General features: G+C 41.3%; 1 protein-coding gene across 1 annotated transcript in view; it reads left to right on the top strand.

Annotated features, from left to right (window-relative positions):
* Positions 1 to 10,484: 10,484 nt before the first annotated feature.
* LOC143335251 (immunoglobulin superfamily DCC subclass member 3) overlaps positions 10,485 to 16,833 on the top strand; it is a 30,921-nt gene continuing 24,572 nt past the window's right edge. The window contains exons 1-6 of the mRNA XM_076754538.1: positions 10,485 to 10,557; positions 11,915 to 12,220; positions 14,588 to 14,732; positions 14,982 to 15,112; positions 16,110 to 16,247; positions 16,357 to 16,515. Of these exons, the coding sequence (XP_076610653.1) occupies positions 10,485 to 10,557; positions 11,915 to 12,220; positions 14,588 to 14,732; positions 14,982 to 15,112; positions 16,110 to 16,247; positions 16,357 to 16,515 (952 nt within the window). The remainder of the gene's footprint in view (positions 10,558 to 11,914; positions 12,221 to 14,587; positions 14,733 to 14,981; positions 15,113 to 16,109; positions 16,248 to 16,356; positions 16,516 to 16,833) is intronic.

The following is a 16,833-nucleotide window of genomic DNA, read 5'->3' as shown; positions in this document are numbered from 1 at the left end:
AGTCTCTGTGATAATTGTAGGGTACTTTGAAAGATAGTGATGCAACCTTAACAAAAAGTTAACAAAAGAGAATTGCCTCTTTCTTTGACTTGGAATTGGAAGGAACTGAAAAGGTTTGTGAAACAAGTTCCATTGTAGAGGTGTCGTTTCTGTGATAGATTGCCATCAGTGATTGGCTCTGCATACTAGAGGGTTTGTCCCCATTTATGTCAGAGACTTCTTTGAGTGCAAGTCACCTGCTGTCATCTTGTCTGTCTTTACTACCACGTCTGTTTGTCAGCAGCAGAGCAGAGTGTTTTAACACTTTGGGTACCATGGACTGCTCAAGATATTTTATGTGAAGGGATGAAGTATACTCCCACCTCGCATATCCCATCTTAGCAGGTGAGAGATGAATCCAGTGACACCAATATGTGTGACGTCACTCTCCTGAGGGGATCCAAGACACACATTCCCCACATCCTGTCATTGCCAATGTTGCCAGCTTTGTTTTTTTTTTGAGGTGGCTCAGTGGGCAGGTTAGACCATGTGCACACCAGCTGCCAGTTTTTGCCGGGGCAACGCAGAGCCTGCTGAGACCTCAGAGTAGGGCACCACGGCAAGGGGAGGAGGTGGTGCCACAGCTGGTCCACGTGGAGGCACAGCTGCAACAGTGGCAGCAGGGCACCTCTTCTGGAGCAAGCATCTCTACAGTGAGAAGCCCCAAGATTAGTGGCCATAGCAGAGACACTTGAGGACAGCAGCACTTTGAGCTGCAGCAATCTAAAGCGGTCAGAAAGGCAAGCGTGAAATTGATCCTGAGGAGTCAGTGACAATGGTTTGTGCTTGCCAAAAAAGGTTGCCTTGGAAAAACGTATAGTAGCTGCTCTGCTCTGCTTTTAAAGCTCTGGCTTGCTTTCTCTCTTATTATAGCTCTGACTTGCTCACTCTCTTAAGAACTGCTGTTAATACTTGTTTATATACTTAATTCTATTGTATTTTTATTATATTATTGTAATATTATATAAAATGTATTATATATTAGAATACATTAAGTTAAGAATTAGAATTAATTAAGTTAGAATTAGTTATATTTTAAGAAGTTATTCCATGTTTATACGCTTCGTTATATTTTTTGAGAATATTCTTTCTCTTAGTTTTATCCTCATCCTTGTTCTTCTTTTTTGTATATATTTTATGCTTATGTGTATGTTTAAACTGCTGCTGCAAAAAAAGAATTTCCCAAATTGGGATCAATAAAGTAAAAGTCTAAGTCTAAGTCTCTAGATCTGCTCTAGCAGCAGGACAGAGGAAAAACCTTTTTCCATGTCTTTGTGGACTCTGATCACAACGTTGACTGCTTACTGCTAAATAACTAGGAGTGGAGCTCAGGTCCTGACGGTGTTATATATTGTACATGAGGATCTGAAAGAGCCAACTGTACAGTGTACTGTGTTGGGAAATTAAATTTTCAGGACTCCACAATAGTAACAGCTCTTAGAGGGCAAAGTCTACAAGGAATAGAAAAGTGTGGTTTGAAGTATGTGGGTGAGACCAGCAATACTATGTATCTGGAGTGTCTACCAACATACATGATGTGGAATCAGACAATCCAGTCAATTTTTTGTGGGTTGGTGGTCAGAAAGCATGTGATTCAGCCATTCAAAATTGGCTTCCTTACTTGTGTCAACTGGGCTCATTTCAATAGTCCAGCTATCTATCTGAGTGTCTCCGCCACGGCTTGAGACAGGCCTTTGCGAAGGACGCAATTTTTCTACTCGCAAGCACCTGACTGCTAGAATGTTGAAGCTTAGAGCTAAGCATGGGAACTGCTCTGTTGTTGCTTAATTGTCACTTATTGCTAAATTGGCCTCTAGCCTCAAAGGACAGAGCAGTTGATTGGATTAACTTTATTTCTGATGGCAACAACTCATCTACAATCATCCAACATGTGTTTGTGTGTGCTAACCAGTGTGAGTCTGACTGCTTCTCCAACCTGGGTCAGTACCACGCTGGACTGGCAACCAAACTTTACCTGAAAGAAGGATCCATGCCAACTGTTCATTGTAAAAGTGCAGAAGAAGGAAATCGAAGTATAATTATGCTATGTGTTTCTTTGGCCATGTAGCACTGGCTAATGCCAACAGCTGAGGAAAATACTGGTTTTTAGTTTTTAAGTTTTTGTTAGTTGCTGCAGGATCCATGTTAACGTTAACATTATTTCAAAGTAAGTTGAATGTATGTATGATAAATTTCATTTCATCAATACTTTTAAATAGTGACAGTAAAATGAGAGAATGGGTGTAACTAAAATGTCTCCAAAGCATTTTTTGTTGCTGATTTTATGGTGTTTCACAAGAAATGGTATACTAAAGTGATGTTGGTGTTGGCAGTTTAACTGTTGCCTTCACAACTTCACAACCAGTCCTGACATCACAGCCATGACTGAGTAAGAAGATATGACCTGAGTTACTCAATATCCTCCTGACTACCAGTAGTTCAAATTTGTCCTCTGTGGAGGACATTTGTAAAACTGAATATCTCCCACTCACTGCATACTACTGAATTAACTCCTTTTGCTATCTACAGAGAACATTTAGGGCTTTGGTACCTTTCTCTTTCTCATTAACGGAAATGGCGTCCATCAGTGCAGGCACATTTTATGGGAAGAGGAAAAGTAAGTGCATAATACTTTGTATTGAGCAAATTTTGGCTTTAGATGTTGTTGGCATATTTTAGATAAGTCTCTTAACAACACATTAAAACATTGTCTTAATTATTTTAACTGTATTTTAGCATAGTATTTAAGTGTTTAAAAAGTGTCCTAAATGCCCTAAAATTTCCCAAAGTTCAAGAAGTGAAAATGTACAGCAAAGCCAGTGAAAGCAGAACCAGCCTCCTATAAATAGTACAAGCTTTAAAAAAAAAAATCCCGCAGTTATTGCATTCTGCAGTGAGAATGCATTCACACACACCACATATGATGGTTAGTTCTGAAGCTGATGTATTGTTCTTACCTACTTACCTACAATGTTTGAACTTGAGTTTTACTGGTGTAACGGGAATACCTTAATGACGTTAATGTTACTTAAATTTCCTTCAATGCCAGATGCCTAGCTTTTGATAACCGGTACATAAACACAATATATATACACTTGAGTCTCTAGCTGTAGGGTGTCCGTAACACAGCCAGCAAGATTGTATGACTTTAACCAAACAAACATACTAAAACAAATGTGTCAGAAAAAGTGACAGAAAATTCATGACAGTTATAACCCATGATGCTGTGCTAGTATGAAAAAGTTCTGCACTGTTTACTTCATATGGAAGTGACCACCTTTGAACAACCTTAAAGCTGAAATGTAGCACTTTGACCAGGATAGTGGTTGTTTTATTTTTAGAGCCAAAGCAATAGAAAATGTGTCCCTGTCCAAAATCTTACTGTCTGCACTGTACCTCCCAAACTGTTTGAGTGTCTTTAAAGAAAAGCAGATCATGTGAATTCTGAATGTTTTCCAGTCTCATAACAGCTACCCGCAAATGTCATTTATTTATTTCAATAAAATTTGCTCAGAGTCAGGGTGTGCTCTTTCAGCCTGGCTAGGAGGTGTGTGTCCAGCTCAGGCCACAGCTGGCCCATCAGGCAGGGGGTGGGGTGGGGTAGGAGTGGTTGGCCAGCAGTCCTCTGTTTAAATGAATATCAATCATGCCTTCCAGGCTGGGCCGCCGTCACCCCTTGGCTGCGATTGGTTCATAGGAGACCAACCTGGAGTGGCCGGTGAAAGCTGCTTTATCAGTGTCCATTCTCTGACAACAATGAGGCTGAATAGCTAATGAGCTCTGTCCAGGCTGAGGTGTCATCCTTGCACTATTCTCAGAGTAGCTTTGGACATGACCAGCAGCCGTCCGTGGGCCAAACGCTGGACCAGGGAATCTTAAGAATAACCATGCTTTAATAAAACAGTACACTTTTTAGCTTTATCACCAAAGAAGATACATAGCTGGAGGATACTGAATAAGGCGCCTTTCATTTGGATTACTGTTTTTTTTACTTGATTTTTGGGTGTTCTAAGGGTCAGCAGCTTTGACATCAAGGAGGTTGGTGTGAAGAAACCAAAATGAAGTCAAGAATCTTTCTCACATGCCTGGCAGTTTTCTGCTGTTTGAGTAAGTACATCATAGCTTTTAAATTCAGCACTGTAGCTTGGTTCAGATGTTGGAGAGTGCAGGATGAGACATGGTAGATCTTCACCAAGTCCAGAGAACAGAGGATGTTGCAGCCCAGACTGTTCTGTTGCTGCTTTCACTTTGACTTTCAGCTAACTACAATTTAAATGCTTGGCACCCGAGTTATTAATCATGCAGTTTCAGTACTAAAATCAATAATCATCGTCATAACAGCTTCCTTGTTGAACCTGTTAGTAATGTCAGTAATTTTATTAAGATCTCTGCTCCACCAGCACTGGTATATCATATCTGCTCATTTGAGGTACTTAAATTATTGTGAATTGGAGAAACAGGCTTCTGCTCTGTCCTCATTTACTAATCCAGGTATTACCAACAAGAATTGAATGACCAGTTCCACTCCGTCCAGATGACTGGAAGCTCTTGTCAATATGTACATGGGTGTTAATGGATTTTTGCTGATCCCCTGCATAAATTGCACAGTATGCTAATTCAGAGTGATTGTAAATATCTGGATACTCATCAGACTGCTACTGCCAAGATCAAAAATGGACCTTCAACATAAATGTACAATGTTGTGGTATATTAATGTAAACATACCTCATTGTCCATTTAAAGCTGTTATATTGAAAATGTTGAACAACAGCTGATTAAACATTATGCACATTCACATCCATTTCTTCATGCCAAAACAGAGAAAGCAGGAGGATATTGAATGGACATTTATATTTGGGGGGTGGAGGGCAGGGGGTCTCCTACAACTATCTCCTAAAAATAACAATATCCATGGATGATAAGATTTAATTATCAATCTTGACTAAACAGGAAAAGATTCAAATGGAAGGCCATTAAACACTGTTTGACAATGCAAGAAAGTTCAGTCTTGAGCCTATAAACAATAGTTTTCTACATATTTAAAGTTAAGAGTTAAGATTTCACTTCTACTGTTTAACTTATTCTGATAGTTTGAATCAGGATCAGGAGGGATCCTAAAAAAAACTGATGCTATACATCAAAATCATTTCTGTTCCCAGTACTAATTGATTCATATATTCATATTTACGAATAACCTGAAAGTCAAGTTTCTTGAGTTTCCATTTGCTTTCAGACACGATCATCACATAATGAACCTTGAAAATAACCCACAAAGTTGTAAATGGGAACAAAAAACATTTTTTTTAAAACAAAACAGAGGAGCATTGCATGAGAAGGAGAGCAGTGCAGACAGTGCAGGAGGTTCTGTCTTTAACTCAGACCACAGAGTAAGGGTTAGGGTCACTGACCTCTGACCTTTAGGAGGGGGTAGGGCTCTGGGTCGTCCTGGTCAACGGAGCAGCCTGTGGAGGAGGGACCACAGACACAATGGCCCTCCCCAAGTCCTCAGCCTTCAGTGACCTGACCCTCACAGCCTCATCTCCATAACACTGCGCCCACTCTGCGCTCAGATTGAGACCTTATTAAAGATATCTGTGTAAAAGGTAATCCCCCTACAGCTGCCCATGACCGTGTCCTCGACAACCCTCCCCTGTCAGGACTCCACACTCAGTGTTCACAATGGACTTGGCCAGCAGAAACACCCCTTGGTTTAATCTACAGCAGGACACAAAGGTCCTGTGGTGGCCAGGGTTTCCTGCAGTGTGACAGAAAAGAGCCTAACGTCTCAATCTGTTGAGAGTTTTGGCTAATGCTAACAGGATTTGAACCATGTAAAGGTACAATTATGAGGATGATAGGAGTCTCTGTAAAGGGCACTCATCCAACACTGACCTGAATATACGAGGAGTTAACAAGCACACACTGCCTTGTGAAGTTAAATGTAATTAACTTTTATGAGAGTCTATTTAACTCCTTTCATTATTGGTTTATCAGTTAGTTTGTGAAATCCTTCATGCTTTATATTCCCACAGAGGTAGAAACTTCTAATGGCACAGTCATATGTCTACTGCTACTGAGTGATTAACAGTAGAAACATGATTGAGCATCTGCGGATGACCAAACAGCATAAATACATGCTACATATAAATCCAAAGCTGGTCATGAGCTTTGCCAGTAGCTAAAGTGTAATCATGACCTGTAAATTTCCAGCTGGTTAAAGTGCTGGATTTTGACTATAGAGGTCTGAGGAGCAGTCCTGTTTTCAGCACAGTCAGTCAGGTGTCATGTTAAATGATTCAGAATTTTTTTACAGGTTCACAATTTTTCATGTCTGTGTTGAAACAATAGTCAGGTACCCATGTGAATATTGAGACATGGTTTGCATGTTTGCAATTTTGAATTTTAACTGGAAAATTTAGTGGTCCTATATAATTCATTGCATTGTCATAGGAGCCTGTGCGTCATAGTCTTCTTCCCATACTAATACTATTGTCCCATTAGATTACAGTCTTAGTCCATTAGTGCTTTCACTGATCTTGCAGTAGCAACTCTGTTATACAGTCATGACCTGTCAGTTTTAGAGCACTACCTGGCCACTCACCTCTCCACACTGCGTGTCTTATTAGCTTGTGTTCTGTGAGGTCTGAGTGTCCTATCTATCGTTTTTGTTTTTGATGAGTTTTCCACAATAAGAGTTGCTGCACCCACTCTGTGAGCTGACACCTTACTGATTAAAACTCCAGGACAAAGAGGCCTCCTCTCAATCACATTAGAGATTATTGCTTATTGATCCACCTGGCTGGTGGGGACACTGTTTTTGGTCAGGCTTTTAAAATCTGCATTGACCACTAGAAATCAACCTCCAAATGCAGATGGGACATCCTGGCCCCCAGGGCCCATGGGGCCAATATCAGTTTATCCATGGGTAAACATATTGTAACTACGTTAGGAAACTAAGACATGTCATTGTAAGAAGACCAAGGCTGTTCCCACACTACATTTGAACTCAGTGTTATTGTATTGGTATAAAACATTCTCACCCATGCATCATATAATGTGAAGAAATGTGGGGAGGCGGAAAATTTTTTACATTGAACTTGACTATGACACCTCACAAATGACCATCAGTTTGTTAAACAAAAGACCTGGGAAGACCTCCAACAGCAACTACAATAGCCTGTTTGTATTGTATATTGTATCATTTCCCCAAAGGAAAATGGACAAATGATTCAGAGAACACAGGACAGCATTTATCAAATGCAAAATAATCAGCTATGCTATTAGTAATTAATTAGAATCAACAAAATATTTGTTCATTTGTAATAGAAGCAGATGAAACAATCCTCTTAAAGAAAATAAGCTTTTGGGACTCAGAAACACTATGTTTAGACATTGAACTTGACTATGACACCTCACAAATGACCATCAGTTTGTTAAACAAAAGACCTGGGAAGACCTCCAACAGCAACTACAATAGCCTGTTTGTATGACACAGCCGAGACAACTCACTGTGTCAGAGTAAGGAGAGTTTTACTCCCATTAGAAGGACAAAGGAGGAAGCCCCAGGGCAATGGGGTTCATGCCTGCCCAGCCATCTCCCAGCCCAAACCTTCAACTGCATATTCATTGTTTAAAGAGCTCCCTCTTCTGAAACAGATGCAACAGAGGAAGAGGTCAGGGGCAAGGGAAAATAAGACAGTGGAATAACTTTCAATGTGCTTTGTTTTATTAATATTTAAACCAATTATCCAACATTGTCTGCAGGTGTGTGCAGTGGATCCATAAATGAAGCTCCAGCTCTAACCCCAACCCTTGAGGCTTCAGCCTTATTCTCAACCCAAACCTTAAGCCTAGCAAAGGATTAATCAGAAATATTTCTCAGTGTCATTCCCAGCTAATCTCCATGCAGCCTTCCACGGTTGCCTTTCAAACAGAGATGTCCAAAGGGGGAGACAGGATAAAGAAAATAAATTGATCAAAGGATTTGTATGTGGTGTTCAAGACCCCTTCTTTTTCCCTGTCCCCCGCCCTTTTATGGGGTGTGGACAGAATATCTGTGAAGTTCAGGGGCAGTAGTCCTGCTAAACAATAACAGTGGAGGGCTAGGAGAGTATCAGGTTGGACAGAGGCTGCCCCTCACCCCCACCCTCATCTGCACATCCATCCTCCTTACCTCTGACTCTCTCATGACCCCTGAGGGGCTCAGGGTTTCCACCACGGGGTGCTAGTGTGGGGGTTGCTGGACAACCCCCTACCTTCAAAAAAATCTCATTATAGTCCTATCCCTATATTGAAAATGGTTCAATCTCTAATGCTATGCACTTAATCACACCTCATGCAGGTTCAGAGTTGGAACTTAGACTACATTTACTCATCCAGTCTGGAGCAGTTTTAAAGGTTGTTGTGTAACACTGCTTAGTCTTGATGTACTATTATCATCCTTCATCCATCTTGATGCAGAGAGTCTCACTAGATTTGAGACTTCAATCTTGAAACAAGACAAGGGATTGATCCCATGTCAATGCCACTGTGACAAGGCACAAACAACAGAGGTTACCTCACTGTTATTGACTTGCACCTTATTTGGTACCCCTGTATCAGTCGAATACAACAGCCCTTCAGTAATCCCTACCTTTATGAGGATAATCCTACTCAGTTTTCATTGACCGCGGTGTCAGTTCAACTTGATAGCTATTTCTATTTATTTATGGTATTTGACTGCATTGCTCTGAAAGATGTTGCTATTTTAGTCACTCAATCCAGATTGCACTTATGACATAACTTTATGTATACCTGACTTACCATAACTGCTGCTCTGCCAGCCCCTCCACCATATTCATATACTCTCCTGCATCAGACATCAACACTGGCCTTTTAGGCCTCACAGGTTGCCACACCATGTGTTCAATAACCGTGGCCACAGAATGCAATGCAAATCCCCCCTTGGGAGCACTGAATTTCATTACCAGGCCTGAGGGATGGGGGCTCAGAGGGGTTACAGGGCTCTATCAGCCCATCCAGACGCAGCTGACCAGTAGACCCACAATCCTCTCTGCTGGCTGCATCTGCTAGGTGGGAGATCTCTCATTAGAAGGAGGGCAGATGCTCATTTCTTGGTGTGACACATCAGTGAAGCCAATGACAGAGATCATTAACAGGGGAAACAGCTTTGCTGTATGTTCAGCCTATAGATAAAATTCCCTGTATTTTGTAAGTAACAATCTGGTGGGCTGTTGTAAAACCCTCAAAGCCATTTCAGCTACCTTGTCAGCAAAGAGTTTTAAACATGCTCATATTGAGAGGAAATAGAGCCGAAGGGTGTAATGTCAAAATGGCCTCCTTTGTGGTATCATTTTTCAGTGTAAGAAAGGAATTATGCTGAATGTAGCTGCTGTGGAGGATATTTCATCCAAGTTAACAGTGACTTATGTCATTTACATGGATGTACAGAAAACAAGGTGGAGAGTAGTGAAATTGTTAAAGGGTCAGTTGAACTAGTGGTATTTGCATTGCGAGTTACCATTAAAGGTAAGAGAGAAATTCTGTTTGTTTTTAGTTTTTAGTGAAAAATAAAAATAAATGGCAAAATAAATATGGTTCCTGACAAGGGCAGGAATTTCACAGAGCCCATGAGAGCCATGGCTACCATGCACAACCAGTGGTGGGTTCGATTTTGAGCACAGTTATGAACTGCTGGAAAGCAAGACTTTTTATGATGTGCCAGTACTACACGGCAAAGAGTGAAGTTCTCAGAAGAGAAGCTCAAAAGAGAAGTAAAAAAAAGTTTGATAAATTAGCAAACAAACAAGTATTGCAGCCTAATGTTTGTAACATTTATGTTACCAATAAAATTTTCTGTGAAATATGTATTAAAAATGAGATCATCCTTGACCACTATTGCCATGGAAATCATTGCTGTATTCTTGCTGCCCTATAAAAATTAGCAACACCAAAGGCCAAGTGGCCTTGCACCTAAAATGATGAAATTCCCGGCCTATGATGTTCAACATTTTATCAAAGAGCAGTAGCTGGCCTTAAGATTGGGAATGAGCTTCACTAAGAACAAATATACACAAAAAGACTCTTGTGAATCCAAAGTCAAGTTCAGATGCAAGCTGCTGTGTGTGGGATGTGATGGTGGCTGGACAACAATAAATGCTGTCGTCTACAGCTCACAGCTGTGTTGAAAAAAAGGGTATATTTGGTTGAACAGATGCAAGTCTCCATAGTGACATTGATAAGGCATTGTGCAGGTTCAAGTGCAACTCCAATTGTTACTACCTCACAGCTGGGATGGAAATCAGCTATTGCAAGGGTTCAAGGCTTTTTGCATATGAGGACCAAAACAAAAAAGATGGGGAGACTGGGAGTGTCACCAAGGTCATGGAGGAAAGGGGAAAAGGGTGAGGAAAGAGCTCTAGTGGCATGGGAAAGTCACCTCAGAGATGGATCTGAAAGGATGGGAAGAGATGGGAGGGGTGGTGGGGATGCATAAGAAGGGGCAGATGGTGGCCTTGGGTGCATGGTGGCTGACGGGATTTTTTACAGAGTTTGCTGTGGGTTGGGTGCAAATAAGCATAATCACAACACTATTGTCACAACTGGCCTCTGCTTCAATGGCGGTGCTCCTAACTTGACCCCTGCAACCCTTGCCAGTGTTCTCCTTCCCAGCTCGGGTTTTGTTGTTGCCCTCTCTGGCTGGATGGCTCGCTGGTATTCAACCTCCATTGTGGTTTGTCTTCAGTAAAAGCATTATAGGCAGCAAAACCAAATGCACCATCAATCAAATTAAATGTTTTTTGGTGTTGAGTGAGGTTTTTCAGGCAATACCGATAGGGTTCCCTGAGGCTTCGTGTCTGACAGAGCAGCCTCCCCTGTGCTATTGTCTCTGGAGCCATGGGATGTTTGTGGGTTTGAGATGAAAAATAGATCCCATTTTCTATGATCCACCATAATTTTCCAATGTCTTTATACAAAACACTCCTGCAGTTCAAGGTTGCTTTGACACATATGACTCATCCATGTTGAGGCAAGATTTTCTAATCTATCTGTTTGCTGAAACTGACTTCCCATTCCTGTACAATTACAAAAAGCCAACCAAAGTAAACTGAAAGCTGTTCTTGAACTATTTGGAGTACATTTATGGTTTTAGTCTCTTTTGAAATGTAACACTGTAGGTGCTAGTGGCGTTGAGTACAAATTTGAACACACTGTCATGGAAGGTGTTTATTTCCACCTCAATATTTTTTTGCAAGGGTTAGGGTTAGGGTTAGGTTGTTGTGCAGTTCAGTTTTTTGTTTTTTGGTTTTTTTTGCAACAAACCAATGGAGTGTAGATCCCAGCATGGTACTGCCACAGGTCTCCAGTCTGTATGGCAGTAATTCCTTTCAGATATATGTCTCAAAAGTAAGTGTAAATACTCTTTAAACGAGTTGAAGTTAAAGTTGGCCCACAAAGACCTCAACTGTTTGCTGAATATGGCTGTGTGTGTGTGTGTGTGTGTCTGTGTGTGTGTGTGTGTGTGTGTGTGTGTGTGTGTGTGTGTGTGTGTGTCTGTGTCTGTGGCTGTGTGGCTGTGTTTAATAGATAGGTCACACTCAGAATGATTTCAAAACTTACCCAGAACTCAGCTCTTTCCATTAGTTTACTATCATTGCGTATCAGTTTGTAAAGATACAGACTGTGTGCTTTGAACTCTATAAGGCCTTCAACAACTTTCCTGTGTTTACAGTGGTTTAATGGGATTACATACCCCAGTTACATTTCTGAGTTTGAATATTACTCTGGATTGGACAATAAATGATCATTTCAAGCAAGCAGATGAGCTTTCATACAGCCCTTCTCTCTCTGATAACTGTCCTTTTTCTGTCTGCAGGTGGCTGTCTGGCCTCGGAGCTGTCTTTCCTGCTAGAGCCCAGTGATGTGATTGCAGTGAGGGAGCGCCCACTCATGCTGGACTGTCTAGTACAGGGCGAGGAACCAATTATGGTTATGTGGCGTAAAAACGGGGTGCCTTTACCAACCAGTGCGCGGGTTCGGGTGCTAGCGAATGGCACACTGTTCATCCAGAGCTTCCAGAAACGCAGACAAGGGAGTGACGCAGATATGGGCGAGTACGACTGTGCTGCCCAAAATCGCTACGGCATGCTGGTCAGCCGTAAGGCCAAAGTCCTTTTAGCATGTAAGTGTTTGCAACACAGCACATGACTGTAACAATCTACTCTGTGTATGCATGCCATGCAATGACATTTCCTTTGGAACAGTGATATTACTCAGAGACAGGAAGAAATAATATTATTGATTATCTTATTCCCTGATGAGCAAGTTTCTCACAGTGCACGAGTTGAGTAGGAAACTGGAGACACAAAGACAGATTGAATTGCATTCTCCTTATGATGTATTTACTATTGAATTATCATTTTTGCAAATTCGCTGTATGAAGACCCTCTGCCTTCTCTATAGTGCTAGCCAAATTTCGTTTTCCAGAACCTGTTTTTGGCCCCACCCAGTCAGGTTTATTGCAATATTTTATTTAATTATGTATCTATACGATCACAGTGGACATTCACAGTACATTCTCAGCTAGCCATTTAAGAAGGCAATTTGTAAAGGAAAGGCTAAGTTGGCCTGTTCACACACTCTTCTTTGGTTTATTCGGAACATTTCTTTCTCTGATCTGACACTGTTCTGGAGTTTTAGTGTTTTGCTCCCAGGGACTTGCCATAAATGTCGAACGAACCACGCTCCACATGATCACAGTGGTGAAATTGGGGAATAAGATGTTATCATATCCAATAAGAATGATGGACAAAACAATAATTTCGAAGGTGTAATAAAACATGATTGATCTTGTGTGTGTGTGTGTGTGTGTGTGTGTGTGTGTGTGTGTGTGTGTGTGTGATGGACATTTGACAAAGGCTCTCATGTCAATCCAAACACAGATAATCACATAATAATGACCTTCATTAAAAAGACTGAGATTTGAAGGCTACACAGTCTCAAGTCCTGTTCTCTTACTCACTTGAAGACAACATTTCCTCAGGCATTTTAATATCCATAGCCCTGCCTTACCCACAGGCCATAAACCTGAGCAGGGAGCAGAGGATGTCCCACAGATAGTCACCGTATGCCGCCTTTTCTCTGTCAAAACATCCCATAGTCTTTGTTATAAATGATGCTTCACATGGTGAACACCTCTGCATCATACTTGGCAACCCAAGCCCCCTTTGGACTCTTTGATCCTTTGTCAAAGGGAACGGGCTCCCAGACCCCACACCAAAAATACCACCTTCTCATTATGGAAAACCTATAAATTATACTGCATGTAGATTACTGTACATGGCAACATGGCTGAACACACATCCAAACACACACACCTGCACTACTTGAGTGGACTCCCCCACACACCCCCTTCCCTCCTCAAACCAATAAAACCAGGCGTTTATGGGTAATCCGGAAGAATTATGGCTTTTCTTGAGGTGGTCTTACCTCAATGCAATGAGTTGCCATGGTGATGCTCTCTCATTTGCAGACCCCTCCTCTATGGCATACACCCTTATTGATTATGGCCACTAGGTTAATAGGAATGCTGTGCGTAGGTGTTTGTAGGTGTGTGTGTTTATGTGTGTGCACATGAATGTGAGTGGAAGTCCTGGAAGTGGTAATGCTATTTGAGTCAATGAAATTCATCATTTCAAATGTTAATATTAGTTAATGATTTACTGTATATACGTAAATCATAAACTAATATTACCATTTGAAATAATGAGTTTTATTCAACCTTCTCTGTATTACTTACCATTCAGTGCTGTTTAGACTTAACATGGAGCAGAGTTTTGGATTACATATCTTTTAGCTAATTTCAAAATTATGTGCAGCCTTTGTAATCATAAATCATGACATATTCTTTATGTGCACAGTTTTGTTGGCCATACTTCACCATGTCCTGTATTCCCAAAGGCTAAATGTGGTGTGTGCTGTTCATTTAATCCTGGAATTTACTGAGCCCCTTGGAGGACACACATGGTAGAGAGAAAAATATTGATGTGAAAATCTGTGTGCACAGATTGCTAAATGAGCACATGGATAAGCAAACTGGTATCTGTTTTTAAAGTTTTTGCTATCTCACAACAAAAATGGTCTCAGGAAACAGCTTGGCAAACTACACCATCCAAAATGTTTGTAGCAGTAGCAGATTGTGTAAGAACAAATCTTTATCCAGGTTTGTCCTCTTCATCCAAGTTTGAAAAACCAAGAAAGAGAAGTGGAGAAATAAGAAATGTGACTTTTGATTAGAAATCTGCATTTAAACTCAGTCTGAGATAACCCTGATGACATCATTAAGACATCATCTGGGATACTTTCTCTGACTCCTCTAGAGCCACAGAAAACATGATATAACTGTTTTCATAGGCCAAGTAGTGGTAACAATGACTCGTAAACTGGTAACCTCCATGTGTAGAATTGGTGAGGTGCCTCTTCAGTGTGTTAATGATATCCATGTCCAATATTTCCCCCATTAAGCCTCTTTATGTGTTTTGCTCCTCAGCGCTTCCTAAGTTCCACACCCACCCAGTGTCCATGTCTGTGGATGAGGGAGGCGTCGCTCGCTTCCAGTGTCAGATCAATGGAGTACCTGAGGCGAACATCACCTGGGAGAGAGACAGAACACCACTCAATACCACCGACACCAGGTAACACCAGATTGACATACACCATTGTACAAACTCAATTGTCTTGTGTGTCATGCACTACAATATGTGACAGCTACTCAATTGGTATTTTCCTCTAATTGACATGACTGGTCAGAAGGTTAAGTGAACTAAGTAAAAAAAAAGGCAAACTGCACTCATTAGACCCTGAACATTAAAGTATCCATGGCAGTGCACATTTGTATAGTTTCCAGTACCTCACCTGCACCCTGACCTTCCCTCCCTCTCCAGGTACACTCTCCTGCCAATGGGTATTCTCCAGGTGACGGGTGTGAGGCAGGCAGATGCTGGGGTTTTCCGCTGTGTTGCCACCAACATTGCCAACACTCGCTACAGCCACGACGCTATGCTCAACATCACTGGTATGTGCACATACATGTAGCGTGTAACATACAAGTAGCAATTAGTGACTTATAGTACCTCTGTGGAATGAACAACGCTTGGCAGTTCTGTTCCCCCTGGTTCTAGCTACAACATTCATGCCTGTATATACAGTATAAACTGTACAGATATGCAATATGTCCATGTGCCAGCAGATGTACTTGTGTTCACTGCAGTATCTCACAGAATTTCCCTCCATTATAGCATGAGTTGTTCCTGTCCAGTCTTCCTGACAACAGTCCTCAACTGAAACAGGCATTTTGTTTTCATACCAAAATTAAGGCTTTTACAACTTAACATTTTTGGAAAGGTCCTTTCAAATCCTGAATTCTTCATGAATAAATCAATGGAACAGAGTGTGGTCTATAAATAAAAGACATGTTATGATAAGGAAGGAACAGTTATTCAGTGCAGTCAGCACAGTTTCTGATTAATTTCAATAGAGAGCACATCATGACCACACAGCACTTGAGTGAACTGCAAATTGTAACCTGTTCTCATTCCCAGAACATCAAATATGGATACTTTGTTGTGCCACTCAGCATCTCATACAGCACAAGGTAGCCTTTACTGACTGTATGAGACCCAGACACATTCTGTCAATGCATTGTCATCTCAGCAACACACAAGGCCTTTCTGCCAGAAAGCCTTTGTGTGGTTAATGTAGTTTGGTTAGGTTTAGGCACCAAAACTGCTTGGTTGTGTTTTAAGAAAAGATCATTCATTGTTGGTTTGTCAGGGGATGTGAACCCTGCTGTCCTGGGTGAAAGTTGTGCATTTCTTTGACCCATCTTGTCCACATTGCTATAGAAATGATTGACAATGTCAAAGTAAGTAAAAAAAATGGATACAGTCTCCTGATTACTGCGAATTGGCACCAGCACCAGATACACCTGTTACTAAACACTCATTTATTGTTTTGCAGTTGTTTTTTGTTGTCTCATCATATTTACTTTTTGCCTTCCTTCATCTGTCTAGGCGGAGCTCCCAGAATCTACAAGGAGCCAGTGATCCTGTCAGGACCCCAGAATCTGACCATCACAGTCCATCAGACAGCCATCTTGGAGTGCATCGCCACAGGAAACCCAAGACCTATTGTTTCCTGGAGCAGGCTAGGTACCACTGGAAAATGTTAACGAGTGCATATGACAGGAGGCATATTTCTTAAAAACATCCTGTTATTTCACAAACCATGTCTGTGTGTCTCTTTGTCTGTGTCCATCAGACGGGCGATCCATTGGGGTGGAAGGTATCCAGGTTCTAGGGACAGGAAACCTGATGATCTCAGATGTTTCCCTGCAGCACTCTGGTGTGTATGTGTGTGCTGCCAATCGGCCTGGCACCAGAATGAGACGGACTGCACTTGGACGACTCGTTGTTCAAGGTGAGGCCATACTGACACTGTAACTTAGTGTTCCTGAGCAAAGCGATCAGTACTGGCCAGTGGTTTAGTGCTGACTACCCCTACAGACAGGGCCTTTTGTTAACAAGGAACATTCTTTGGAAATACGCCTCTTTGCTATCATATCTACATCAGGTGAGAAGATCATTATAAGTCATAAGTTCATGGCCTAAAGTCCATGAGTCCAAATCTTTCCCCACTGCAAGACTTTGTCAGAAATGTATGAATGTATGCAGGCAAAAAATCTCAAAGTCATTATTGTATGTTTAACATTTTGTATATGTTACTCATTAAGATCCG

The sequence above is a fragment of the Chaetodon auriga genome, chromosome 17 (genome assembly GCF_051107435.1).
Source record: "Chaetodon auriga isolate fChaAug3 chromosome 17, fChaAug3.hap1, whole genome shotgun sequence".
Classification (NCBI taxonomy): Eukaryota; Metazoa; Chordata; class Actinopteri; order Chaetodontiformes; family Chaetodontidae; genus Chaetodon; species Chaetodon auriga.
This window is presented reverse-complemented; position numbering and strand designations above follow the sequence as displayed.